Source organism: Diaporthe batatas, assembly GCF_019321695.1.
Source record: "Diaporthe batatas strain CRI 302-4 chromosome Unknown Contig00005, whole genome shotgun sequence".
In the NCBI taxonomy this organism is placed as follows: Eukaryota; Fungi; Ascomycota; class Sordariomycetes; order Diaporthales; family Diaporthaceae; genus Diaporthe; species Diaporthe batatas.
The window spans coordinates 251,743-277,329 of record NW_025408552.1 but is presented as its reverse complement, the minus strand read 5'-3'; the positions used below and the strand labels follow the sequence as shown (position 1 = coordinate 277,329).

The window sequence follows — 25,587 nt, the reverse complement described above, 5'->3', positions numbered from 1 at the left end:
GTTACCTTTTTCGACGTCTCGCATTTCAGCCCCTTGCATAGCCCGGCGTGGGGAATGGGGGCATATGAGAGGGTCTTGAGAAAGTTCCACAAGCCAACATGAACGCAGGACTCGGCAGCTGTTCTTCCCTCGGCAGATGGCCTTATACTGTGGTAGTCTTCGCACCAAATGTCCACCATCCACAGCTGCGTGAAAGGATGGAAGAACTTCCCGAAGCCGAGAAAGCCATTCCAATGAGGGGTTCAAATAGGACATATGTGTGAAAGAACTTCGCTAGGACATTGAAGTCACAAGAACTGGGACGAGCGCTGGGCTGGACTTGATTTCAAGTTCTGCAATCTGCCTAGGTAGGCGAGCATTCGTAGGTAATTTGCTAAAGACCAACAGGTTAAGGGGAAGACGAACAAGCCCACGGAGCGCAGAAAATGCGGGCTGTACTCATATTGTGAGTTGTCAGTTCGGCCAAGACATCCCAATCTTTTTCTCTGCTTCGAGCGACCCTTGCGCGCCCGCAGCGCCCTGTACGGAGTATATGTAAAGCCGTAGAGCGCGGATCAGGTAGCCACCAGTCTGCAGGGCTGAGTAGCAGGTTCGTCCGTAATGTTGCAATTGTGACCAGTTCCGTACACATCCCGCAGAAGGATCCAGCGGCCAATATATACCATGACTCGTGGCACCGGCAAGGGTAACTCGCAGCCCGTTGTGTATCCTACACTTTACTAGATAGGGTAAGATCAAATAAGTTATATTGTTTCTAGTTCCTAAAAATAATAAAAATTCTCTTAATACATGTGAGATTTATATTAAAAGTAGTATTAAATTATATTTATATATATAATTACTTATATATCTTTAAATCTTTAAAATATATAAAGAAAAAACTAATAGAAAAAAAGCTTATAATATAATATAAGAATAATTATCACTATAACTATTATACTATATTATTTATATTCTTTATATCCACTCAAGTGCTTATCTAGAAGCTATTTATAGAATAAGTACACATGTGCACCGAGTTCCGATGTGAGGTGATAAATAAGATGGGTCTTATAATGAGTGTCCATAATTCATCAAGCACGTTGGGCCTGAGAACGGCCTGAATTGCGTGACTGCCTTCAACTGGTGGCCAGAATATCCATTTGAGGAACATGGGAGCCCAATCTGAAAGCTTGAGTCTCACGGTCATCAAATTTATCCAAGGCAAAATCGAAGTCCGAGGTCCTTAAGATGCCAGCAAACAGTCTGGCGAGTTCCCTCCCCCAGAACACCGTCGGGACGGCAACAGTTGTCATCGAGAGCTTTCTCCTGCTGTTGTGTTATTTATCAATTGGCCTGCGGGTGTGGAGCAGAAACTTACTTCAGATGCGATTACAAGCCAATGATTATCTCATTTTGATAGCTGCGGTATGTTTCCTTTTCCATTATTGAATATCGAACCGGCCATCGACATTAACTTTAAAGAAATGGCAGGTTTTGATGACTAGTCGATATGGAGTTGAAATGACCACAGTAATCAAGTGTGGCCAAGGCCTTCACCAAGAATATGTCATAGCGACAGCAGGACGAGGAATGATTACAGTTTTCCTCAAAGTGAGTTCCACGATCCTGGATGACTGCTCTGTGTTGACGAGTCCGCCGTATCCCATACTAACGAGGAATAGCTCGTATACGTCCTCGACCTCCACTGGTTGACTCTCGTAACTTTGATCAAATTATCAATTCTACACTTCTACTCAGTCGTGTTTCGAGGCAAAGATGCTTTCGCCAAGGTAGTCTACGGCGTCATGGCTATAGTGCTTGCATATTGGATTGGAACGTTCTGGACTGATGCATTCTTGTGCAACCCTCCGAGGAAAGCGGTGAGCGACACCCTCAAAAGATGCCGTCTTGTGCTTTGTGCGCAGTAGGAGGCTAACGAAGCTGACAGTGGGATGTCGACATACCGGGTACATGCGGTAACGCAAACATGGTTAGTTCGAGCCCGATGTCTCTTTCAACAAGTCGAAGTGGTCATGCTCTGAGCACTTCCGCACTGTTTTGCCTTGGACCCCATGGCAGCTCACTAACACATAAGCAGATGTACACAGCCATGGCTTCAGCAGATCTTATCATAGACGTCATCGTGATTCTGCTTCCAATGCCCATACTATGGACACTGCAACTCAAGACATCAAAGAAAATTTTGCTGACAGCTGTTTTTGGGCTTGGGTTTGTGTATGGAGACAAACCTCGTTGCCAGTCGACTATACCAAGCTGACTGCGAACAGAATTATAGGGATCACGTGTGTGCGAATCAAATACATGCTCGAGCTCGACCCTACCGATATCACGTATACATTTGCGCCATTAGCGCTGATCGCTGCCATCGTGCCTCTACTTGGAATAATAAATGCATCCTTGCCAACTATGCGACCAGCCCTGGAGGAAATATTCGGGCCAAAATTGAACATTGGTAGCGGTGGTAGCAGCAGCGGACGCCGGCCCTGGTACAAGTATCATTCCAGAGACGCACGGCATGTATCTGGAATGGAGGAGAGCAACAACCAGAGAAGAAACTCTGACACCGAGTTTCCTCTTGTTACTATTGGAGGTATTTGCACTGGGTTTGAACCCAGCTCTCTAAGTCCTTGGCTGCGTTTTAGAAGTTTTTCATTGCTGACTAGTCAACTTCTGAAGGCACAGAGTATGGCGCAGAACCACAAGCACGACAAGTTCGGATGAAAGTCGCAAGCGATTGGGATGTATGCTCAATTCACTCGGATAAGGAGCGGCGGAGTGTGGCAGATGCGGGCGCTTAGGTGTAAGCCGGCTTACCTCTCTCAGATAGCCTTCGTGTAGATTCAATTTGATCACCTGGGTATGTAAAGTCTCCATATTACATGTATATATCAGATCAAGAATAAGGACCGCTGGGTCCAATTCACTCACATGTCTCAGCAAGACCTGCCGTCAGTTCCGGTAATTGAAGCTTTTTAAACCAGGCCAGAGTGAATACTGATGATGTATAGTCCTCCACTGCTTTGGAGGACCCCCGGATACCATGCTGTGTTCACCACTGGTACTAAAGTTAGTCAATGAAAGACCGTGGGAACGGGTCAAACAGTGCTGCCAAATTTGCACCCTTGGCATTGACCCTATGTAAATATAACATTGAATACTATTACTTCGTAACATCGAACTCGCGACGGATCCAGGCAGCTTCTTCACAGGAATCCTTATAATCGAACCTGGATTTACCCCAACAACAACACATTCGTTCTCTCTTTGGGCACTCACTCAGTCCAGTCTGGTACCACTACCACTCGCAAGGTACATAACTCATATCTACTCCAACTCAGCTACTCTCCGGCTTGTCTGAGCCATAGAGGCGGATGATCCAATAGGCTCGATTATGTGTGGTGGATACTCGTACTCTTCTCTGAGCTCGGACCTTCGTCTCTTTTGGAATTCACGTCTCCATCGTTTTTCTCTGAATGCCCAGATCCCGCCCAGTACAAGTATCAGAGCGGTCAGTGAGATTCCAACAGCAGCTCCCATTGCTGGGCCGGGCAAAGACGTTGATGAGGAATCTGTCTACGGTTTAGTATGCGCAGCTGGGAAAGTGGAGTGGGAAGACATACCGGAAGCCCTATTTCCAGACCCAAATGGGGAAAATGGATATCCCGGGTTAATAGTGAAATTTTGGTCACAGCAGGGGCTGTCAGTCCCGCAGCAATAGGTACCTGTGGGATCAAAAAGCCCACGCGCGCCACTTGCACAACGGTAGAGGTTAGCAAATGAGTTAGCTCTCACTACAAATAGATACAAAGTTCAGTTTATCGTCAAAATATGAAAGCGGGCAAATAATAAATAGCAGTGACACGGAGACAACATTTACCTTGCAGACATCGACTCGGGCATGCCGTCGACCTCCATGTCCGGTCCGTACAGCTTCCACGATACAAGTAACCGTTTGCTGCAAAACAATACCCACTTGTAGTGCATACCCCATTTCTGTCACAACAAGCGCTTGATTTACCGTCGCTGGTTGAGTTGCAGGGACCATGAGCTGGCATTTCCCCGCCGTCCGGAAAATAACACACTGGCTCCGTTGACGACGCCATTTGCGCAGCGTCAGACTCTTCGATAGTGTCTAGATCCGAAAATAAATTCAAGGAAAGGTCGTAGGGTACCTTAAAGTCCAGCACTGCTCGTCGTCTCAGAGATGGCACTGCGGCTCGTGTCGTGTAATTTCTTCCTATCACATTGGAGCGTCCAGGGGCAGGTTGCTGGAATAGGCATATCGATTCTCGACACACGCAACAGGCCTGGGTCTTATAAAGGAGAAAATAGGAAACACCTACTCTTAAATGCCATAGGGGCGTGTTCAGCTCGCTTAAGCGGACGGAGATTATAGTCCTGCCACAGAATATGCCAGTTTCACCCTTCAGGACCAGACCCTCTCTGCCATTCTCTGCTCACATCAACAGCTGCCTCTATATTTCCAGCTGTACATGACCTTGGCCCCGCCCCCATAGCGGCTCTAATCTCGGAGGCTCGTCTGTTCGCTGCCTGACCGACCGACTGCCTCGCCTTCCCAAGTGCACACCTGCAGCTCTGTCAGATCCATGTATTACACTTGGTCAGAAAGCGTTGCAGAAGGCTCAGACAGAATCGCAAGTTGTGGAACGAAAGAGACAGACTTTGGAAACTTTCCTGTCTTGGACACCGACCCGGGGCCTTTCCAGCTGGAATCCACTATTTGGGGGCGAAGAGGTACATGGTGTAATGTTTGTCTATTCTTGACCAGCGCCTGTACAACACACCGTTTCCCATTTCTCGCTGCAAGCGTGGACGGCCCCTCCCCCAAACCAACACTCCGCCCCGCCCCCTGCCCCAATTAAGAAGAGAGGGGGGAAAACAAGCACAGGAAACAGAGCTGAAGAGATCAGAGGCGGGACCGGCCGGGGGTACACATCACTTCAAGATATTAGAAAGCAAGTTCTTTTTAGACTTGCATCAGCCACCGAGCCTCAGCCACCGAGCCTACCTTTACACCATTGCTTTCCTTCCTACACGTCTTCATTCTTTGGATCGATCTATATCTGATGAGAATTACCTGTCCCACTGCGGATATTAAGCGCGGTCACCCGGTTTACAAAAGGCCGGTATCCTCTTGTGATGCCGGGGGCACTTTTTCAATCACCAAGCCGAGGACAGATGCCGTATGCCTGTTTTTTTCCCTCTGTCTTTTGGGCGTAGCACACAACCACCATCTTGCTTTGGGATTGATGGTAGATTCAGTATATATGCGCTGGCATCTTATTATTCGTACTGCTCGTATAGCACATGTTCCAACAGCATGAACGCTTGAGACATTGCAAATTTCTAGATTGAGTGAAGTCATAGGCGTTTTAAGCACACAAGACAGCTTCGCGTAGCACTGTCGAAACCTGCCGATTTTCCCAAAAAAACAGCAAAGACCAACTTGGCTCCACTCTCAATTATCCTGGGTGATTTGTGCTCAAACATTCGAGTTTGGCCTGATATCTGGGCGAATGGATGGTTTGCTGCAGATTAAGGATGGCTGGGGGTACCTAGGTAGGTGCGCACCTGACATACACTCTGGAAAGAATGTTCTATGAAGCAAATTCTCTGAAAATACGCCATGGACAAGGGTATGGACTCATGTAGAGTCTGTGGACTTATTTTATAAGTATTGTGATGAGGAAATGGCGAGAAATGCTCTCTCTACCAATGGCACCTTTCAGGCCGACTCGGCCATTAATGAGGCTTAATTTGTAGGATAATTCCAAGCACCAAACAAGTATTACATGAGGAAGGAGTATACATATGACAGTTGCAAGCTTGCTCCGAGATAGCCTTAGATGACTATTACGATCTGATCTTGTTGCGACACATTGATCGCAGTTGACCTCAGGGGCCAAGACAATCACAGTCGCGAGGTTGGTTACTACTGAAATCAGACGTAAATCGAGAGTAATGAATGCACTGCGTATCCAACAAGTGGTAATGCCCTCTGTCCGGGTACCTAGGTACCTAGGTACCTATTACTTAGACATTCACCCCTGGGACTTACCCCCCCCCCCCCCGCAAACAATTCGGCATGCTATGAAAGCGGAGACAACAGAGGGTTGGGGTCTGGTTGGGCTCTACGAGCCGGGATAGAAGCGCCATTTCAGGCTCCGATATGATTGGCTCCCAGAAACAGCGCGAAGTTCAAGACGTGTGAGACTGTGTGCAGAGCAGTCAAGTACTCAGGTCCCAAATCTAGGCTCTACACAGAGACGAGATTTAGGTGATTGGGATCGTCGTGCGATACTGCTTACCTAACTGTCACAAGCTGAGGATACGTGGAGAGCTCCTGGTGAGCCGTTCTGGGCCTAGCGCAGTTTTGAGCTGCGTACCTGGGCTGCTGGGGTGCTCTGTAGCTTCAGCAAGCAAGTTTGGGAGCCCGGCCAGGGGTCGAGCTGGCTGGCTGGCCTGGCTGGGATGGCTCGTGCGCTCAGGCCTGCCAGGCTAGCCTGCCCAGTCTGCCAGTCGCCAGTGAGCTGCGTCAGACAGTTTCCAGTCCTGAGCGAACAGGTCGCCAATTTGATGAATTGGCGAAACTCGGTCCAGCCTGCCACTTTACCTACCTCACCTTACCCATCACCCTCACCCTTCACCCTGCACGAGACCACGACAACCGCCTTCTGATCACCATCAAAGGCGAGGCCATATCAGGATCCAGAGCCCTCTCACTTTGTTCCTTTTCCTTCGTGGGCTGGCTGTCCTCTAATACCTTGATTCCACCCCTTTCTTACTGCCCAACTGGCAGCAAGCTGGCCACGAAACAAACAACCGACACTTTACGCACGCATACCTCCCTCCATTACCTCTTCACCCCTATCTCTACCGGCTGTGTCCGCCGTCCGCCGGCTTCTCCCATACCGCTCCTTAATCCAGCTCGTCCCCATCGCAGCTTTGAGTTCATAATCGATCCGAACTTGCTGTGCGCAAGTCGGCGCAAGTCATCAACATGGCACCGCTGCCCATCAAATTCACAGAGCTGCTACAGCTCACCAGCATAGGCGTCGACCAGGCTGCAATTGGCTTCAACTCATGCGTACGTCCTGATTAGCTTGTGCCCCGTTCCTGACCCTCGACATCCATCTTGACCTCCAGAAGCAAGCCGAAAGGCGCGCTTGGCGGCGCAACAGCAACTGCAGTAGCTAACCATGCCTCTTTCACCTTCCAGACACTCGAATCCGACCACTACATCTGCATCCGAGAGAAGAAGAATGAGGCCGCGTCTCCCGAAGTCGTCATTGTCGACCTGAAGAACGGCAACAATGTGACGAGACGACCAATCAAGGCTGACAGTGCCATCATGCACTGGCACCTCAACATCATCGCACTCAAGGCCCAATCGCGGACGGTCCAGATCTTTGACCTGGATAACAAGAAGAAGTTGAAGTCTGCCACCATGAACGAGGATGTCGTCTTCTGGAAGTGGATCACCGACAGCTCCCTCGGCCTGGTCACAGACTCCGCCATCTACCACTGGGATGTGTTTGACGAGAACCAGAACATGCCTGAGAAGATCACCGACCGACATGCCAACCTGACTGTGAGCAACAGCCTGCATGTGGCTCTGACCGCCTTGTGCTAACAAATTAAACAGGGCTGCCAAATCATCAACTATCGCGTGAATGGTGACGGCAAGTGGATGGTGGTAGTTGGTATCAAGCAAGATCAAGGTCGTGTTGTCGGCCAGATGCAGCTCTACTCTCGCGACCGTGGCATCAGCCAGGCAATCGAAGGTCACGCCGCCGGCTTCGGAACGATTCGATTGGACGGCGCTCCTCAGGATACGAAGCTTTTCACCTTCTCCGTACGGACTGCCGCAGGCGCAAAGCTGCACGTCGTTGAGGTCGACCACGCTGAGACCAACCCCGTCTTCCCCAAGAAGGCCGTGGACGTCTTCTTCCCTCCCGAGGCAGTCAACGACTTCCCTGTCGCCATGCAGGTGTCTCAGAAATACGGTGTCATTTACCTTGTCACCAAGTACGGTTTTATTCACCTCTACGACCTCGAAACCGGCTCCTGCATCTTCATGAACCGCATTTCCAGCGAAACGATCTTTACGTCCTGCGGAGACAGCGAGTCATCTGGCATCGTGGGTATCAACCGCAAGGGCCAGGTCTTGTTCGTGTCCGTCGACGACACCAACGTCGTCCAGTACCTGCTGCAGAACCCCGCCAACACCGAGATGGCTATAAAGATGGCATCCCGAGCTGGCCTTCCAGGCGCTGATGATCTCTATGGACGCCAGTTCGACCAGCTTTTCAATTCGGGCGACTACATGGGCGCTGCCAAGATCGCCGCAAGCTCTCCACGGGGCTTCCTGCGGACGCCTGCCACGATCGAGAAGTTCAAGCGGCTGCCGCAGCAGCCTGGGCAGATGTCTTTTATCCTGCAATACTTTGGTATGCTGTTGGATAAGGGGACTCTCAACCAGCATGAGACTATCGAGCTTGCGACGCCCGTCCTCGCACAGAACAGGAAGCAACTGCTTGAAAAGTGGCTGAAGGAGAACAAGCTGGACTGCTCTGAGCAGCTGGGTGATCTTGTTAGGCCACATGATCTCAGCATGGCCCTCACAATTTACCTCAAGGCCAACGTCCCCCACAAGGTTGTTGCTGGGCTTGCTGAGACTGGTCAGTTTGACAAGATCTTGCCATATGTCCAGCAGACTGGTTACACCCCTGACTGGGTCGGCTTGCTGCAGCATATCGTGCGCAGCAACCCCGAGAAGGGAGCCGAATTCGCGACTTCGCTCGTCAACCAGCCCCAGGGGTCGTTGGTTGATATCGAACGCGTCGTAGATGTGTTCCAGGCCCAGGGCATGGTCCAACAGGCCACTGCATTCCTGCTCGATGCTCTCAAGGACAACAACCCTGAGCAGGGCCACCTTCAGACTCGCCTCTTGGAGATGAACCTCATGCACGCACCCCAGGTCGCAGATGCGATTCTTGGCAACGACATGTTCTCCCACTTTGACAAGACCCGAATTGCAACGCTTTGCGAGCAGGCTGGTTTGATGCAGAAGGCTTTGGAGCTCTACGAGGACCCTGCAGCCGTCAAGCGAGTCGTCGTCAACATCGCCGGCACACAAGGTTTCAACCCTGAATGGCTTGTCAACTTCTTTGGCAAGTTGTCAGTCGAGCAGTCTATTGACTGCCTTGACGCTATGATGAAGACCAACATCCGCCAGAATTTGCAGTCGGTCATCCAGATTGCCACGAAGTACTCTGATCTTCTCGGTCCCGAGCGCCTCATCGACCTCTTTGAGAAGTACAAGACCGCCGAAGGTCTTTTCTACTACTTGGGCAGCATTGTCAACCTCTCCGAGAGCCCAGATGTGCACTTCAAGTACATCGAGGCCGCGACAAGGATGGGCCAATTCAACGAAGTTGAGCGCATCTGCCGGGACAGCAACTACTACAACCCTGAGAAGGTCAAGAACTTCCTGAAGGAGGCGAAGCTCGCAGAGCAGCTGCCACTCATTATTGTGTGCGACCGACACAACTTTGTTCACGACCTCATTCTCTACCTGTACCAAAACCAGCAGTTCCAGTCCATCGAGACATACGTCCAGCGTGTGAACCCCGGTAGGGCTCCTGCGGTTATTGGTGGCCTCTTGGACGTCGACTGCGACGAGAACATCATCAAGAACCTACTGTCGACTGTCAACGCAGCTTCAGTGCCTATCGATGAACTCGTAGCTGAGGTTGAGTCGCGCAACCGCCTCAAGTTGCTCCTGCCATTCCTGGAAGCGACTCTCGCAGCAGGCAACCAGCAGCAGGCGGTTTACAATGCCCTGGCCAAGATCTACATCGACTCCAACAACAACCCTGAGAAGTTCCTCAAGGAGAACGACCAATACGACACTCTTGTCGTTGGAAAGTACTGCGAGAAGCGCGATCCCAACCTGGCGTACATCGCCTACAGCAAGGGCCAGAACGACCTCGAGCTCGTCAACATCACAAACGAGAACTCCATGTACCGTGCGCAAGCCCGGTACCTTCTTGACCGTGCGGACAAGGAGCTGTGGTCATTCGTCCTCAGCGAGAACAACCTTCACCGCCGGTCGGTTGTAGACCAAGTGATCTCGACTGCAGTGCCTGAGTCCACTGATCCCGCCAAGGTCTCTGAGGCTGTGGCTTGCTTCCTGGCTGCTGACCTTCCTGGTGAGCTCATTGAGCTGCTTGAGAAGATCGTCCTCGAGCCATCGCCTTTCAGCGACAACCAGAACCTCCAGAACCTGCTCATGTTCACCGCCGCAAAGGCTGACAAGGCTCGTGTCATGGACTACATCCAGCGATTGGACGGCTTCGATGCCGAGGAAATTTCTGGCGTTTGCATCAACGTAGGCTTGTACGAGGAGGCATTCGAGATCGCCAAGAAGATTGGTGACAAGGTCGGTGCCGTTTCGGTGCTTGTTGAGCATGTTGTCAGCATTGACCGTGCTCAAGCATACGCGGACGAGGTTGACCTGCCGGATGTGTGGAGCAAGGTTGCGAAAGCACAGCTCGATGGTCTGCGCGTCAGTGATGCCATCGAATCCTACATCAAGGCTGAGGATCCCAAGAACTACTCCGAGGTAATCGAAATTGCTGTTCATGCGGGCAAGAACGAGGAGCTTGTCAAGTACCTTCGTATGGCTCGCAAGACCCTTCGCGAGCCGGAGATCGATACCGCCCTTGCCTTCTGCTATGCTCGGCTTGACCAGATCGGTGAGCTGGAGGACTTCCTGCGAGGCACTAATGTTGCCAACATCGAGGAGTCAGGTGACAAGGCTTATGAGGAGGGTCTCTACCAGGCCGCCAAGATTTTCTTCACCAGCATTTCCAACTGGGCCAAGTTGGCTACCACCCTTGTCCACCTCGAGGACTACCAGGCTGCTGTTGAGTGCGCTCGCAAGGCGAACAACATCCGGGTGTGGAAGCAGGTCCACGGTGCGTGCGTCGACAAGAAGGAATTCCGCCTGGCCAAGATCTGCGGTCTCAACCTTATCGTCGATGCCGAGGAGCTGCAGACCCTCGTCAAGCAGTACGAGCGCAATGGCTACTTCGACGAGCTGATCGACCTGCTGGAGCAGGGTCTTGGTCTGGAGCGCGCTCACATGGGCATGTTCACCGAGCTGGGCATTGCTCTGTCGAAGTACCACCCTGAGCGACTCATGGAGCACTTGAAGCTGTTCTGGAGCCGTATGAACATGCCAAAGATGATCCGCGCCTGCGAGGAGGCCAACCTGTGGCCTGAGCTTGTGTTCTGCTACTACCACTACGACGAGTACGACAATGCTGCCCTCGCCGTTATGGAGCGCCCAGAGAACTCGTGGGAGCACCAGCAGTTCAAGGAGATGGCAGTCAAGGTTGCCAACCTGGAAATCTACTACAAGGCCATCAACTTCTACCTGGAGCAGCACCCCTCGCTTCTCACCGACCTTCTGCAGGCCCTCACTCCTAGAATCGACGTGAACCGCGTTGTTCGCTTGTTCCAAAAGTCCGACAATCTCCCATTGATCAAGCCCTTCCTGCTGAATGTGCAGACACAGAACAAGCGCACAGTCAACGACGCCATCAATGATCTTCTCATTGAGGAAGAGGATTACAAGACGCTTCGCGATTCTGTTGAGAACTACGACAACTACGACGCCGTGGACTTGGCCTCCCGTCTCGAGAAGCACGACCTTGTCTTCTTCCGACAAATTGCTGCCAGCATCTACCGCAAGAACAAGCGCTGGGAGAAATCCATCGCCCTGTCCAAGCAGGACAAGCTCTGGAAGGACGCGATTGAGACGTCTGCCATTTCTGGCAAGACCGAAGTTGTCGAGGACCTGATTCGATACGTAAGTCCATGGCCACGACTGGCATTTTCGAGCGCATCTGCTAACCTCCACCAGTTCGTCGATGTAGGCAACCGTGAATGCTATGTCGGCATGCTGTACGCCTGCTACGACCTTCTGCGCCCCGATCTCATCTTGGAGCTGTCTTGGCGCAACGGGCTGAACGACTTCACCATGCCTTACATGATCAACATGTTGGCTCAGCAGACCAAGGAGCTTGCGCTTCTGAAGTCTGACAACGAGGCTCGGAAGGCCAAGGAGAAGGAGCAGGAGAAGGTCGAGGACAACACACCCATTCTCGGCAACCGCCTCATGATTACTGCTGGACCCGGTGGCGGTGGTGGTGCCCCCAACGGCTTTGCCCCTCAGCCAACTGGGTTTGCCCCTCAACCAACCGGATTTGGTTTTTAGATGCAGCCTCCGGTTGTCAATGATATCCCAAACAAACTTGTTTCATTTGGCGGCAGCTTTTAGGGCGCCTGAGTTTCTACCCTCGAGGGCTGGGGAGAGTTTCTTCAAATTCACGAGTCTGATGAAGCCACTTGATGCACCTGCTGCCCAGACCTATTTGTCCGCGTGAGACGACTCCCAGGTTGAGCCCGGAGAAAAATGCACCCCGGCGGGCCGAGGCCACTGTTTTCGTGCCCAAAATTCATTCCATCGTGGACTCGCCTGGGCTTATCTAGAGGGCCGTGTCGTGGGAGGCGGTGAATGGAGTGCGGGTGGTTGTCCTTCTCCTTCGGCATGCATATGGGTGGATTAGGAGACGCAGGCATTCGGGATGGTTTTTCACCATCCTTTCTACGGTTTGGCGGTTCGGTTGATTATGGGCTCGGGGCGGCCACCGTGTTCGAGCCATGAGAGACGATCATAACACACGGCCAAAATGCAAGGATGTGGACGTGGAGATAAAGACTACTGTATGATGTAAATTACGCATGTCAATTATTTCGTGATCTCATTCACCTATGCTGCCTCCTGAATCATGCATGCCCGGTGCGGTTTCACATATTCAAAGATGAGTACCAGATTGAATTTTGGTGGCATAGCCTGGCGAGATAGCATGTTTTTCCCACGGCAGTCAGTGACCGAGAACATTCTGAGCTAAACCATACGCCAGGATTTCTCGCGCTTTCTTGATATCTGCGAAAACGGCCCCGGCCTTTCCCATGAGCTCACTGCGCCCAACATCAAGAATAAGAACGTGCCCAACATGTTCAGGCTAGGTAAAATCTCGTGAGATGAGGTATGTCGGTCCGCTGCTTGGTTGATGGCACCCATGGGGAGCGCTGGGTTGACCAACTAGGTAAACGGATCACTGCTTCCTCTCCTCTTGCCGAGTATCCTGACCCCCATGGAGGAGTGAAAGAGGTAGGTTATTAGACTGCAAGAGGAGTGGGTGTCTTGATCGAACGTGGGCAACAATGCGGGGATGAGACATGATTCTTTTTTGGTGCGGGCACGCATGCTTTTGTGTGTGAATTGCTTCGATTGGCTCTAGAACGACTTCCCCAGGACCCTCTCGATCGTCGACCTGGGCATGCAATACACGGGGTCGACAGGCTGCGTGCCAGGGAAGCCCAGCAGGCTCAGGCCGGTCATGCCAAAGCACGTGTGCCAGACGTCGACCATGTCGCCGGGCCTGTCGGCGATGCCGCCGGCGACGGGGTCCTGGCAGCGCAGGATGAAGCGCACGAGGGCGGCGCGGTCGACCCAGTGGGCCCTGCCGATGACCTGGAGGCTGCTGAGGACCCACCAGCTGTAGCAGACGTCCTCGGCCTTCTCGGGGCGGCCGTTGAGCCCGCCGCCGGGGGTCTGGCGCTCGGCGAGCCAGCGGCCCAGGCGGTCCCTGTCGACCAGGTCCAGGCGGCCGGCGATGGCGAGCGCGGCGACGCACGTGAAGATCTGGCCCGAGTGCGACTCGGCGCCCGGGCTGACGCCGTACCCGCCGTCAAAGTTGGCGCAGGCGGCGATGTGGCCCACGGCCCTGTCGACGTCGACGAGGTGCAGCAGGCCGAGGAGGGAGAGGGCGTTGAGGGCGCCGTAGAGGAAGCGCGTGTCCTCCTCGCCCCACTCGTCGCCGGCGAAGGTGCCTGTCTCGCGGTTCTGCAGGCTTGCGATGACTGTGGGGGGGTGTCAGCGTCAAATTATGTGTTATTGTTCCATGAATGAGAGAGTACGTGAGTGGGTGAGAGGAGATGGAGTGTGAGAGAGAGGAAGTGAGTGAGTGAGTGAGAGAAAAGGAATGGCAAAGCACCAACGCACACTCGCCAACCTTGGCCCTGCCCCTGCCCCTCTCCTCGAGCTCGTCAAAGGCGTCGACCATGGCGAGGATCTGCACGGCGCTGACGGTGTATAGCATGTGGGCGTCGTGGCCCGGGGCGGCGCCGAAGCCGCCCGAGTCGTGCTGGCACGAGAGCACAAAGTCGATGGTCTCGGCGCGCGGCAGGGCGTCCGGGTGGCCCAGCAGGTGCAGGGCGACGAGGCCCCAGTAGACGCCGTTGAGGCGCAGGTGCTCGGTCAGCCAGTAGTCATACTCGTCCTTGCGCGTGTCCAGCGACTGGATGTATCTGACGTGGTTGGCCGTCGCCAGCTGCAGCTCGTCCGGGAGGGCGTCCAGCTTCGTGGCCATTGTCGGGGCGGGTGGTTTTATACTTGCTGTCGGGCGAGTGCGAGACAAGGTGGCTTGGTTCTCTGGCTGAGTGACTGACTGCACTGACTGGGATGTGGTCGCCAAGGACGGGGGCTGCGTGTTCACTAGCGCATGTCGTTGAAAGTCGGGGAGATTTTAGGTAAGCCCGTCTGGTTGCCCCACACTCTGGCATCTTGGCCAGCTCTCAACGTCGGTTCTAGAAGACTGTCGACACTTGATCATGAGTCTTCACCGGTCAAAGATCCTCATCTGATTTCAACTTATGACATATCATATGAGACCGGATTCAGTGTTACCAAATGCCAATCTCGCAGTGGGACCCTACGCACTCACTCGGCAAAGTTCCAAGGTCCCAACTCAACCCTGGGAAATCGGCACCCAATTCCCCAGTGCCCACTGACTCTAACTGCTGGGAAGGATTTGAACGGCCAGTGTTCACGCCCATCTGTCCCGTTGATCTTCGATTTCGATCTTGAGCAGCTCTGCGTTGTTTTCATGTCAGAAAGTCTACATACGACTCTCTACAATGCCCTCATGATCTCCAGCTGTTCAGGTCGACCGTATTCCATCTCACTCTGCTGTCTCTAATCTTGCTACCATGTCGTGACTAATTGTTTAAAATCTCGCAACTCTGGTTCTGTATCCAAGCACGGAAGCTGAAAGACAAGAAAGTGAACTCTGAACTTTAAGAGCGACCCGGAAATGAGAAAAGACCTAGTGATAGCGCAAGAGACACCTTGATTCAGGTTCCTATAATCCAGACGCCACCGACATGTATATTTTGTCATAACATTAACATGAAGTGCACAGAACTACTGCACATTTATGTACGCAAATCTAGAAACAAATTCATACAACAGATCTCTTGCAGAGGCCCGGGCGCAAACAGATGGGCCTAGCAATGAATCGCCGCCCGTGACTCGACGAGGTATATTTTGCGCTGTTGGTCTTGGTGGAAAACAGCTTCTGGGGCACCAAATGGCCTCTATATTTAGCCCTATTTTCTATTTCTTCGCGACTGTCCTGCCGTCGTTGAAGTCACAGCGCGGGTAGGCTGGTCAATATTGTGAGTTCATTGTTGCACCAGGAGGGAAGACTGAAGATCAAAGGCCACCGGCGAAGCCACGGCGTTTATGAGACAGGTTAGGTCTTGACTCGTCAATGAGTGTACCGTGACAGTTGATCCCGCAATGCAAATGAAAGCCTCGGAGGGATGTATACTCGAAGCTGCAGCACGTAACCGAGATTCTAGTTCCAGAGACGGTAGACTAGCTGCTCTAAGCAAGAAAATATTAGTTATTCGAAGTTTGCAAGCCATGCATGGAGTTGCGAGGTCAAGGCCTGGGAGACTTCTCCAGGCTTGGCTGTCTACAAGCCTTCTCATAACAGTCCCCAAGAGGATGCCGGACATCACAATATCCAAGGAATGCAATGCGTCCAAGTCCTTAAATCTGCTGAAGATGAGATTCTTTGAATTACCGACTCCGAGGCTCATTTGAATTTTGGGTTATGAGCCGTCAGTGGCCCGGACCGGGTGACTTGGGCGTTTTCCCGGCGCCTGTAGAGTCTGTCGACTCCCAAGATTGCCCCCCTGGTGAACCATGCTATTAGACATATGGTTCTCTGAAGAATTATCCCTAAGTGAATTTCCCTATATCAATTGATTCTAAGAGACCCCTGACTGTATGCCCAACTTGTCAAGTCTTCAAGGTTCGCGCCTGTCATCGATCCCCGAGACTCCCATAAGCTCAGCACTCGCAGAGGAAAGGATCATGATAAACATCACGGGGCTCAGACCCTGTAAACTCCGACGCAAGGTATCTGAATATTTCCTAGATTCGTTGAAGAGGAGTGGAAAAAATGAAGAGTGTTGCGTTCAGCTAAAGGTCTCCTAAGTCTCCACTTGAGAGCGCTTGCAAAACGCAGACACAGGCGCACCACCTCTTATGGCAAATCGCCTTCCCCCGGTTGAAGCCTCCCACAAATGCGCAGCATGTGTTCAGATTGGCATAAGACTGGTGGACTTCGATATGAACATGCTATGTGGCCGAAAAGCGAGAGAGCTCTGGGTCACGAGCAAGGGGATGGGAAGCATGCTTGATCGCATTGCTTTGTGGAAGACTTGTCATGGGCATTGCTTCTCTGTTTCACCTTCATCCTTGAGAGATGAATGTGTGACTACTGTCATTCCTATCAACACATTCTGTCACCCAGCTTGTATTTTTGCAGACATTTAAAGGCTTGGACTCTTATGCTCGAGCGTATCGGGAGGGACTATGGAACCGGCTGTGCGTACAAGTTCTGAAGGGAAGAAACTTGCCGGGCGGCTGCTAAGAAATACTTACCCCCTGTTCAGTATGGACACTTGTGATAGCAGCGCTCAGATGTGATTCTGCTACTCTGCAACTCACTCCGAGACCATCAACAACAACCTTGTCACGGATAAAACCTGAACGGACTATTTCACTCTGCTTCTCACCCGACGGCGGAAGTGCACCTTCTCATGGCTGTCCTCACACGCACAGCCAGGCCTGGCTCGAAGGTCTGCTACACGTGCGAAGTGTGGACAGGGGTGGCTATGGTGAGAAGCAACTACGGATAGACCACGACAGACATAGGTACCTTGTTCCTTGGTCATCAAATATCCTGAGCAGAGGGAAACAAACACACAGACCCAGCCAGCCAGTTTGGGGTTGCGCCATATTATCAAAGTCTCCGTTCCTCCCGGGCGTGATCGCTCCCTGGACCCCCTTCGTTACCTTCCCAAGGCGACGCGCGGGAGTGGAGTTTGCCTTCGCATGATACTTCGGCCTGTGGGCTGAGTGGTTCGGCAACAAGAAAAACAGTGGGGGACACACAGAACAGGCAGGCAGGAGCAGCAGCAGCAGCAGCAGCAGCAGCATCAGCCAGCAATCGGGGCTGGGCCAGCGGCCCTTGGGCTGGGGCCAAGCGGGCGGTGCATGTTGTGGATGTGCAATCCCGCATATCCGCATCTTGCGATTTGCACAACGATGCTCGCCCGCATTGCATAGCGGCGCACATCACGCGACCTGGATCGTCCAGCGCAGAAGACAGCCAGCCAGCCAGCCAGCCACTCACTGCCTTGGGGGAAATCCGACGAGGGATTTGGTTGGGATTTTTTTCTTTCTCTTTGCTTTGGTGGTATCACCTGTTTTTGAAAAAGTCATGATGACGGACGGGGCAAAAGACGAGAGACGACGGACGGGCTTGGCTGGGAAGAGAGGCCCTGGAGCGTGTACAGTAAATTGCATGTGGAGGCCAGAGTGCCGCAGGTACCCAGCAATTGTCCTTTTGCAAGGGGTCCAAAGAAGCTCCCGGGGGCCAGGCCTTCCAGGGCTCTGGATCCATGTTACCGTACTGGCAGTCGACTGCAGATTATGATACATAGGTACGTAGGTACGTAGGTACTTGAGCAGGTACTACGGATACTACCGCATGCCAGTGATTGCCTCATGGATGCGAATCCGAGCACCGTGGACTTCACAGCAAGCTGCAGTTGCATGACGAGTACGGAGCATACAAACACACATGCACAAAGGAGCCGAGAATGCTGACCGCTCTATTTTTGGCAAGGATGGGTGCCCGATGCCCCGATCATTCACAGTACTTGGACCTGTGGTGGTGCTAGGGGGGAGACTGCACATGTTTCAAAACTGAGGCGTGCCTGGCCTAGGCCTCTTTGGGCATGGCGTCGGCTTCATGCTGGCATGATGGGTGTGCGCCCTCCTGGCTGGCCCCTCTCTTTTCTTTGTGAATGCTCCGCACCCTTCCCGCAAGGCCGAGCGAGCCTGATGATGCGATCGGTCATGGCGCCTGGGCGGGATGGTCCCAACTGCATGTGCCGGCCCGACGAGATAGATGGTGTGGGTGCTGGCGTGTGAGTGGGTGTGGAGTACGTTGCGCCTCTCTTCTCTTTTGTTCATTGGAAGATGGGAGTAGGGCAAGAGGGCAGGAGGGGAGAAGGGGAGGAGGAGAGGGGAGAGGGGAGCATGTTCTGTGTAGGCCTGGCCTGGGCCCTGCCGTGGCTGCCCCCATCTTGTCGTCGATTTCGATTTGAATTGGCCATCATCTGCGTCTTGTCTCTGCCCGGCCACGTTGCCCGGTAGCACCTCGCGGTATTTCCCATGGCCTTGTCGAGATGACAATGGATGCGAGACATGGGTTGGCCCAGGGCCCAGCACGGCGCCTATGCCAAGACGTTCAGCGGCAACATCCGAATCACTCGCAGTTGACAATAATAATACTTTGTCTGCCAGTCTGCCAGTGTTGCCGCGATGTAACATTTGAACTCGAACCCTTCCGGGGCCCCTGACCCATAGACAACAACCCCAATGCCTTTGACATGTCAGATATGCATCGGTGTTGCTGTTGCATAGTACTATGTAGTAGACTTCAGGACTACTGTAGCACTGTGGGTGACTACCGTAAACTCTCGAGATGGTCAAACATGCACAATGCAGCAAGGCAGATCGACGGCCATTGCAGAAAGTCAATCTGGGCCCGTGTGCCGGAGCAAAATGAAGGCTAGCATCCACACCGCTCGCTTGTAGACACGGCTGGCCAGGGCCCGAGACATTGATGACCTCTTTTTGTTGGCGCCGGCATTGGTATGCCGTCAGCAGGCGCGGTATTCCAAGGCTGGTGGTACGCTGATTGATACGGGGTACATGCCCTTCACGAGCCGCCCGTGCGAGTGCGTGCCTGGTCAGCCGGACCCCAGATGTGTGAACTAGCAGTATTTCGTAACAGTACTTGGGTTAGTTATGCCCAACTGCCACCGTCTTGACTCGCCAAACGTGGCCGACGAGAGGCCCTAATATGGCTGAACTCTATATGATTAGAGAGATCCATATGCTGTAGCATGTGACCTGGCCTGGTTACGGAGTACATGCCTGGATAGCTAATAAGCCTAATGTGGATAGATACGGGGAGTATTAGGCCATGTATTGACCGTTACCTTGGATAATTAATTGACTTGGAGTTGTGGTCCTCACCCACTGTCTCTCACAAGTGTATGAGTATTGCATATTGCACACGAGAACGGCTGCAAATCGCTAGAGATGTCGACCGGCTCGAGTCGTGTTGCTGGTCCATGCCCTCCAGGGCTGTCGGCTGAAGACGGTTCAACGTTACTGTGGCACAGGCTGTACTCCGTACCTAGGTACACAGTAGGCTGTTCCCGAGGCGTCCCTCAAGGACATGGATTATTTCCGCGTCCCAGGTCCCTACAAGTAAGTACTCGGTACCCCGTACCCCGTCAGCCTCGACGCGTGGTATTTGGACCCGGCCGGTGGCAGAGCCCACCCCCTGGCACGGACGTTTTGAAATCGAAATCGCATCTCTGGGAAATTCCCCGTCTCCAGCTGATCCATCATACCACGCTGATGGGATTAATTAAGAAACCCGTCAGCGTGCATTTTGGGTAACATCTGGGAACATTGTTTCAGAACATCATTGAGAGAGGAAAACACACACACAAAAAAAAGAAGGAAGACTTATTCTGGGCGTTCGTATGTTAGTATGTAACGGTAGGCCTTGGCTCTCGCTGGCTCTGGCTCGTATGGTGCGCTCGTCCCATGTATCCGATACCCATAATTGAGATGACAACATCCAAGGGGTTCTTCGAAACTGGCCGCCGGCACTCATCTTAATTTGACGACCTCACCCGGTCCATCTGAGGATATTTGTAGCAACTCCTCATCTCCTGGGCAGCAGGGTGCCCTCAGGAACACCTGGGCATCAGCACAACGCCGCCGCTGCCCACCTCGGGGTCGGAGCCTTGGAGTCGCCGCTCGTCACCCGCCGTCCGCAACCCGTCGCCCGCCGCCCGCCATCTGCCTGCTACCCCTGAACCTGAACAGTCTCGTGCGGGCGTCCGAACAACCACGCAAAGCAGCCACCGCTCGCCCACCCCCCCAGATCCCTCTCAGCCCTCTCGAGCCTTGTTCCCCAGGCGTGATCGGTCGACTGTTTGGAATCACGAGGCTGGATCAATTGGAGGCTCCCACGGGGTCGGGCCAAGCCTGGGAATTCCCCCCCGACACGGATCTGACCTTGGGACCCCCAGCCTTGGAGGCGTCTCTCAACCTCCCAGATTCCCAGATTCCTAGATCATCCACCAGTTGGGGGCAGGCTGAGCCTCCCTCGCCAAATATCAAACGGGAGCAGCTCACGGCTGAGGACCTATCTGTCCGATCTGATCTGATCTGACCCGACCCGAGCCAGACAATCCATCCCCACGGTCGGCCAAGCAGAGAGGACGCACCTCTCCGGTCGATCATTCCAACCGGCCAGCCAGCCACACCCGGTCATCTGCCAGTCAAGCTGTCAAGCAAGCAAGTCTATCAATCAATCAATCAATCAGTCAGTCAGTCAGTCAATCAGTCAATTCTCCGGGCTGTCAGGACCTGTCACCCGGGCTGTGATCGACGTGCCCTGCTCGGTCCAGCCGCCCGAGCCTCAAACCCAAAACATCCAGGGCAGCAGCATCTTACAATAGCCTGAATAGTACTTGTCAGACTGTTAGTCTACCGCAGACACCCTTGATCGGCACTGCTCGCTGCCTCGTCCCGGCACAGGGGAGTTGTTTCGATTCATGCGCCACAAGCAGGACCGCCCTCTCATTTGCCCCCGCCCACCCCCCCCCAATCCACCAGCCCACCAACCCCCAAAGGGTCAAGCTCATCCTGCCTGGGTTCCTGGCTCCTGGGCTCCCTGGCTCACTGGCTCCTGGCGAGGACCCGGCTGTTCTTGGCTCCCCCGGCCTGCAGTGATTGACAAGAGAGGGCAGGCAGGGTCGACAAGCTGATTTCATCTCGACTCTGCTCTGCTCTGCTCTGCTCTGCACGGCGAAGAGTGGAGAGCTGGCCCTGGCCGCCCTGCTGCCCACATTCGAGACAAGCAACAGACCACCAGACAGACCAGACAGGCGGGCAGACAGACAGACAGGCAGACAGGCAGACAGGCAGGCACAGGCACAGGCACATAGAGAAAGAGATACATACATACATACTTACTTACGGAGACAGGCCTGTCAGGGTTCAACCTATCCCACGCATTAACACCCCCAGCACGGCACCCGCCCTCAGCATCAAACACCCACCAATCCAGGACGGGGCGCCCGAGCATCCGTTTGAGGGTTCTTGCCGGCAGCATCGCCAACACACCGGCCGCCCATATTGACTGCCCTGCACCGACCGCTGCACTGCACTGCACTGCACCACCAAACCGCAGGGCACCGCACCAGGAGTACGAGGCTGCTCACCTCACGCCACCGTCATGGGACGAAAGAAGTCCGTGCCTCCTCAGCCGCTCGTGCTGCAGCAGGCTCAGGCTCAGGCTCAGACTCAGATTCAGGCTCAGGCCCAGTCTTCGTCCCAGTCCCAGCCTAGGTCTCAGGGTCAGCAGCAGCTCCTGCCATTGACGACGTACGAATACGGCCAGCAGGATCAAGCAGCACAGCAGCTGCAGCAGCAGAGGCAACAACAGCAGGAGCAGCAGCAGAGGCAGCAGGAGGATTGGGCCCAACACCAGCAGCAGCGCTCAGGAGGGATCCGTCCAGGTACCCAGGCCCAGGCCCAGGCCCAGGCTCAGGCTCAGGCTCAGGCTGACGGCAGGTGGTCCAACAACAAGTCCAAGACCTCGGCCACGGCCACCTCAATCACGACCTACACGGCCGCGGCCACCACCCTCGCCCAACCCCAAACCCAGCAGCGAGATCGTCCTGGTGAAACAGTCCAACATCCACCACGCCTTTCTCCTGCAACAGCCGCCCATTCGTCATCGCCCAGGTCGCCTCGCTCTCCATTTACCTCGCGCTTCTCTCCAAAGAATCTCTACTCACTATCCAATTCCAACCCGCAGCCACACCCCCATCCTCTGCAGAATCACTCGCCTGCCGCTGCTAGTAGTAGTACTGTTAGCACGACTGTTAGCACGACTGTTAGCACGCCCGTTCAGACCCAGTTCACCCCGACCAGGGCCACCAGCGCCGCCTCCACCCCCAGGAAGCCCCAGCACATCGCCGAGCTGCAGCAGTCGAACCAGCAGCAGCCCCTCCACGACCCGGCCCCCTTCCCACCCATTACCACCTCCATCACCCAGCCCGACGACAAGCCCTCCTCAGCTCGCCTGCAGCAGCCTGACCGGAGGCGCCTCAAGTCGAGCCACGGCCAGCGACCACGCCACGACGACGACGACCAACACCACCGCCACCACCACAACACCACCACCACCAACAACAAGAAGGGCTTCTTCTTCAGCTTTACCAAGTCGGCCAAGTCGTCGTCCGACCGCCCGCCCCTGCCACCACACAGCCAGCCCAACACCAACACCACCAGCACTGTCACTCCTGTCACTCCTGCCACTCCTGCCACTCCTGCCGCACTAGACCCACGGCGCGACGCAGTGATGAGGAGCACCGATCAGCCAACACCCACCAAACACAGCCCAAAACAATCAACAGGTCAGTCATTAAAACTCATGTGCAATCAGATCCCTGCAGTTGAGCCATCACCTCCCATGACACGGTTTGACTTGCAGTGCCACCACCACTCGGCGCCCTCCTGATTCAATGCCCTTTCAGTGCTGATGATTCCTTTGTCTCCAATTGCAGATGCATCCCACGTAGAATCTGACCCGAGACCCGCCCCCTCTTTACCCTCAAGGTCCGACAGCTCGCTGGCCTCGTCGCAAGAAAAGCCCGACACCACCACCAACACCACCACCTCATCAAGAAAAGGCTCCAAGCCCAAGCCCTTCACGCTGCTGAGCAGGACAAAGTCTCAACGCGACAGGGACGGCCGCAGCCCACGCCACACCCCGAGCCCGCAGGATCTCAGGGACGCTCCCTACAACAATCAGGCCCCGCTACCCGAACCGGAGCGTGCGCACATCGCTGCGCCGGCTAAGTCCGCGGCTGCACCACCCACCATCGACCGGTCCTACCGGGAAGCCATGTCTTCGTCGTCGCGCAACCAGTCCGCCGACCGCGGTGACCGTGTCCCCTCGCGGGACGCCTCGACGAGCAGGAACTCGAATCGGGAAAGGGATCACAGCCGGTCGCAACAGCACTTTTCACAAAAGGACGGCCCGGCCTCCTTCTTCAACAACCTCAAGAGGGAGGGTGGCAGAGTGGCAGAGTCAATTGGCAAGGGCCTCTTCGGCAAGGGCGGTCGCAGCGGCAGCACCACCGAGAAGGAGCCCGTCATCGACGATGAGCACTACGTCCTGAAGGTTATCAACCTCCCACTAGTCGAGCAGACGCGCCTTACCCGGATATCGAAAAGACTCGAGGACTCGAGGGACAAGACCGAGTTCTGGATGCCCGCGTTTCCCTGGAGGGCCATCGACTACCTGAACTACAAGGGCTGCGACGTTGAGGGTCTATACCGGGTGCCAGGCAGTGGGCCCCAAATAAAGAAATGGCAGAGGCGTTTCGACGAGCGTGAGTCGATACGTGGAGCGAATGAACGGCTGTGAAGACTGAACCCTAGCTGACTGACATGTATCGTGCAGGTTATGACGTGGACCTTTTCAACCAGGAAGACCTGTATGATATCAACATCATTGGCTCGATGCTGAAAGCATGGCTTCGCGAGCTCCCCGATGAGCTGTTCCCCAAGGAGGCACAAGACCGGATCGCCCGCGAATGCGCCGGCGCAGAGAAGGTGCCCCAGATGCTCATCGACGAGCTGTCGAACCTCTCCCCTTTCAACTACTACCTGCTCTTCGCCATCACATGTCATCTGAGTCTCCTCTTGGCGCACGCCGACAAGAACAAGATGGACTTTCGCAACCTGTGCATTTGCTTCCAGCCGTGCATGAAGATCGATGCGTTCTGCTTCAAGTTCCTGGTTTGTGACTGGAGGGATTGTTGGAAAGGGTGCAAGAACGAGACCAAGTTCATCGAGGAAGAGTACAAGCTGTTCGACGCGCCGCCGCCTCCAGGCCTTGGCGTGAAGAAAAGACTGGAGCCTCGATCCGAGCCCCGACCCGAGCGGCGACCCTCACCAACGGTGGAGAGAGATGACCGGGAACGCAACATTTCCTCTTCGGACAGCAGCAAAAAGTCGCAGCAAGGCGGGGACAGCACCCGGTTAAAGAAGAAGAATGGCGCGCAGCAGGAGAATGGGATCCCGACGACCAAGACGACTCACCTCTACACTGAGGCTCCGACGAACGGGCAGACTGCAACACCAAGAGGGTCGAACGACATGCGGCCGCTGTCTCCAATCAAACCTCTGTCACCACTCGGGTTCTAGAAACGCCCGCTACGATTATGCTTTCGGTAGAAGCCGCCTCTCCGAACATTTCTTACTCGCCCTCAGGCGCAAGGTCGAGGCCTGGATCCCGGCGCCCAGCATGCCCGGGCCAGGTGGCTTTCCTACATGACGTGAGACGCCAATGACGAATTCCCTTTGTTCGTGGACCGTGAGCTTCTGCGGCCTCGGAAGCCGGTGCCGGTCGAGGACTATGGTCGCGCAAGGCGACGGAGAGGCTACATACTCGGAGCTGCCCTGAGAGGCATCTTGATTTTTCTTTCTTGCTATTTTATTCATGTATGTTGTTCTGTATACCCCCCACAGGCATTTGGATCGGTGGGCAGCACCCACCACAGAGCAGAGGCTGAGGTGCATTGTTTTCTTACTGTGATTTGCTTTGTCTTGTTTTTGCGGATAGGGATGCTTTTCCCCCTGGCCTGGCGGATTTATTCCCCGAACTCAGCGTTGAAAATGAATGGAATTCGATGGGGTGCTCGCAGGGGTTTACCAACGCACGATTTATACCAACATTGCGTACGACTCGCGACTCTGGGCGGCAGCGGGCCACTCCTGCGCTCCTGCGAAGTATCTCCCTCATCGCGTCGGACTGGAACAGGTGGGAGCATGGAGGGTTGAAAGGAGGACCGAACGGACTGGAAGGCCACTGTAGTACAACTGCTGTGCCTCTTAGCGTCTTCCGGATCTCCCCTCCACGTTCCCAGGGAATGGAGAGGTCAGAAACCTGCTTGTTT

The 25,587-nt window shown here is 54.1% G+C and overlaps 4 protein-coding genes across 4 annotated transcripts; 3 read left to right on the top strand and 1 right to left on the bottom strand.

Annotated features, from left to right (window-relative positions):
• Positions 1 to 1,230: 1,230 nt before the first annotated feature.
• KVR01_005411 (uncharacterized protein) lies at positions 1,231 to 2,951 on the top strand (the record flags this gene model as incomplete). The annotated part of the gene is made up of 7 exons (XM_044794227.1): positions 1,231 to 1,407; positions 1,474 to 1,593; positions 1,665 to 1,862; positions 1,931 to 1,972; positions 2,081 to 2,217; positions 2,271 to 2,593; positions 2,680 to 2,951. The coding sequence occupies 7 exons, from the start codon at positions 1,231 to 1,233 to the stop codon at positions 2,799 to 2,801; spliced, it is 1,119 nt and encodes a 372-aa protein (XP_044645856.1). The 3' UTR covers positions 2,802 to 2,951.
• A 3,657-nt stretch (positions 2,952 to 6,608) lies between these two features.
• KVR01_004918 (clathrin heavy chain) lies at positions 6,609 to 14,648 on the top strand. Its single transcript, XM_044784065.1, has 4 exons — positions 6,609 to 7,111; positions 7,244 to 7,615; positions 7,670 to 11,902; positions 11,957 to 14,648. Exons 1-4 carry the CDS (start codon positions 7,025 to 7,027, stop codon positions 12,308 to 12,310), a joined length of 5,046 nt encoding a protein of 1,681 aa, XP_044645363.1. The 5' UTR covers positions 6,609 to 7,024; the 3' UTR covers positions 12,311 to 14,648.
• Positions 12,841 to 14,648, bottom strand: KVR01_005003 (Rab geranylgeranyltransferase BET2). Its single transcript, XM_044786854.1, has 2 exons — positions 14,165 to 14,648; positions 12,841 to 14,022 (listed from the first exon to the last, which is right to left on the bottom strand). The coding sequence occupies exons 1-2, from the start codon at positions 14,529 to 14,531 to the stop codon at positions 13,397 to 13,399; spliced, it is 993 nt and encodes a 330-aa protein (XP_044645448.1). The 5' UTR covers positions 14,532 to 14,648; the 3' UTR covers positions 12,841 to 13,396.
• A 7,203-nt stretch (positions 14,649 to 21,851) lies between these two features.
• KVR01_005436 (uncharacterized protein) lies at positions 21,852 to 24,835 on the top strand (the record flags this gene model as incomplete). Its single annotated transcript, XM_044789809.1, has 4 exons — positions 21,852 to 21,865; positions 22,190 to 23,037; positions 23,188 to 24,018; positions 24,090 to 24,835. 4 exons carry the CDS (start codon positions 21,852 to 21,854, stop codon positions 24,833 to 24,835), a joined length of 2,439 nt encoding a protein of 812 aa, XP_044645881.1.
• Positions 24,836 to 25,587: the final 752 nt, after the last annotated feature.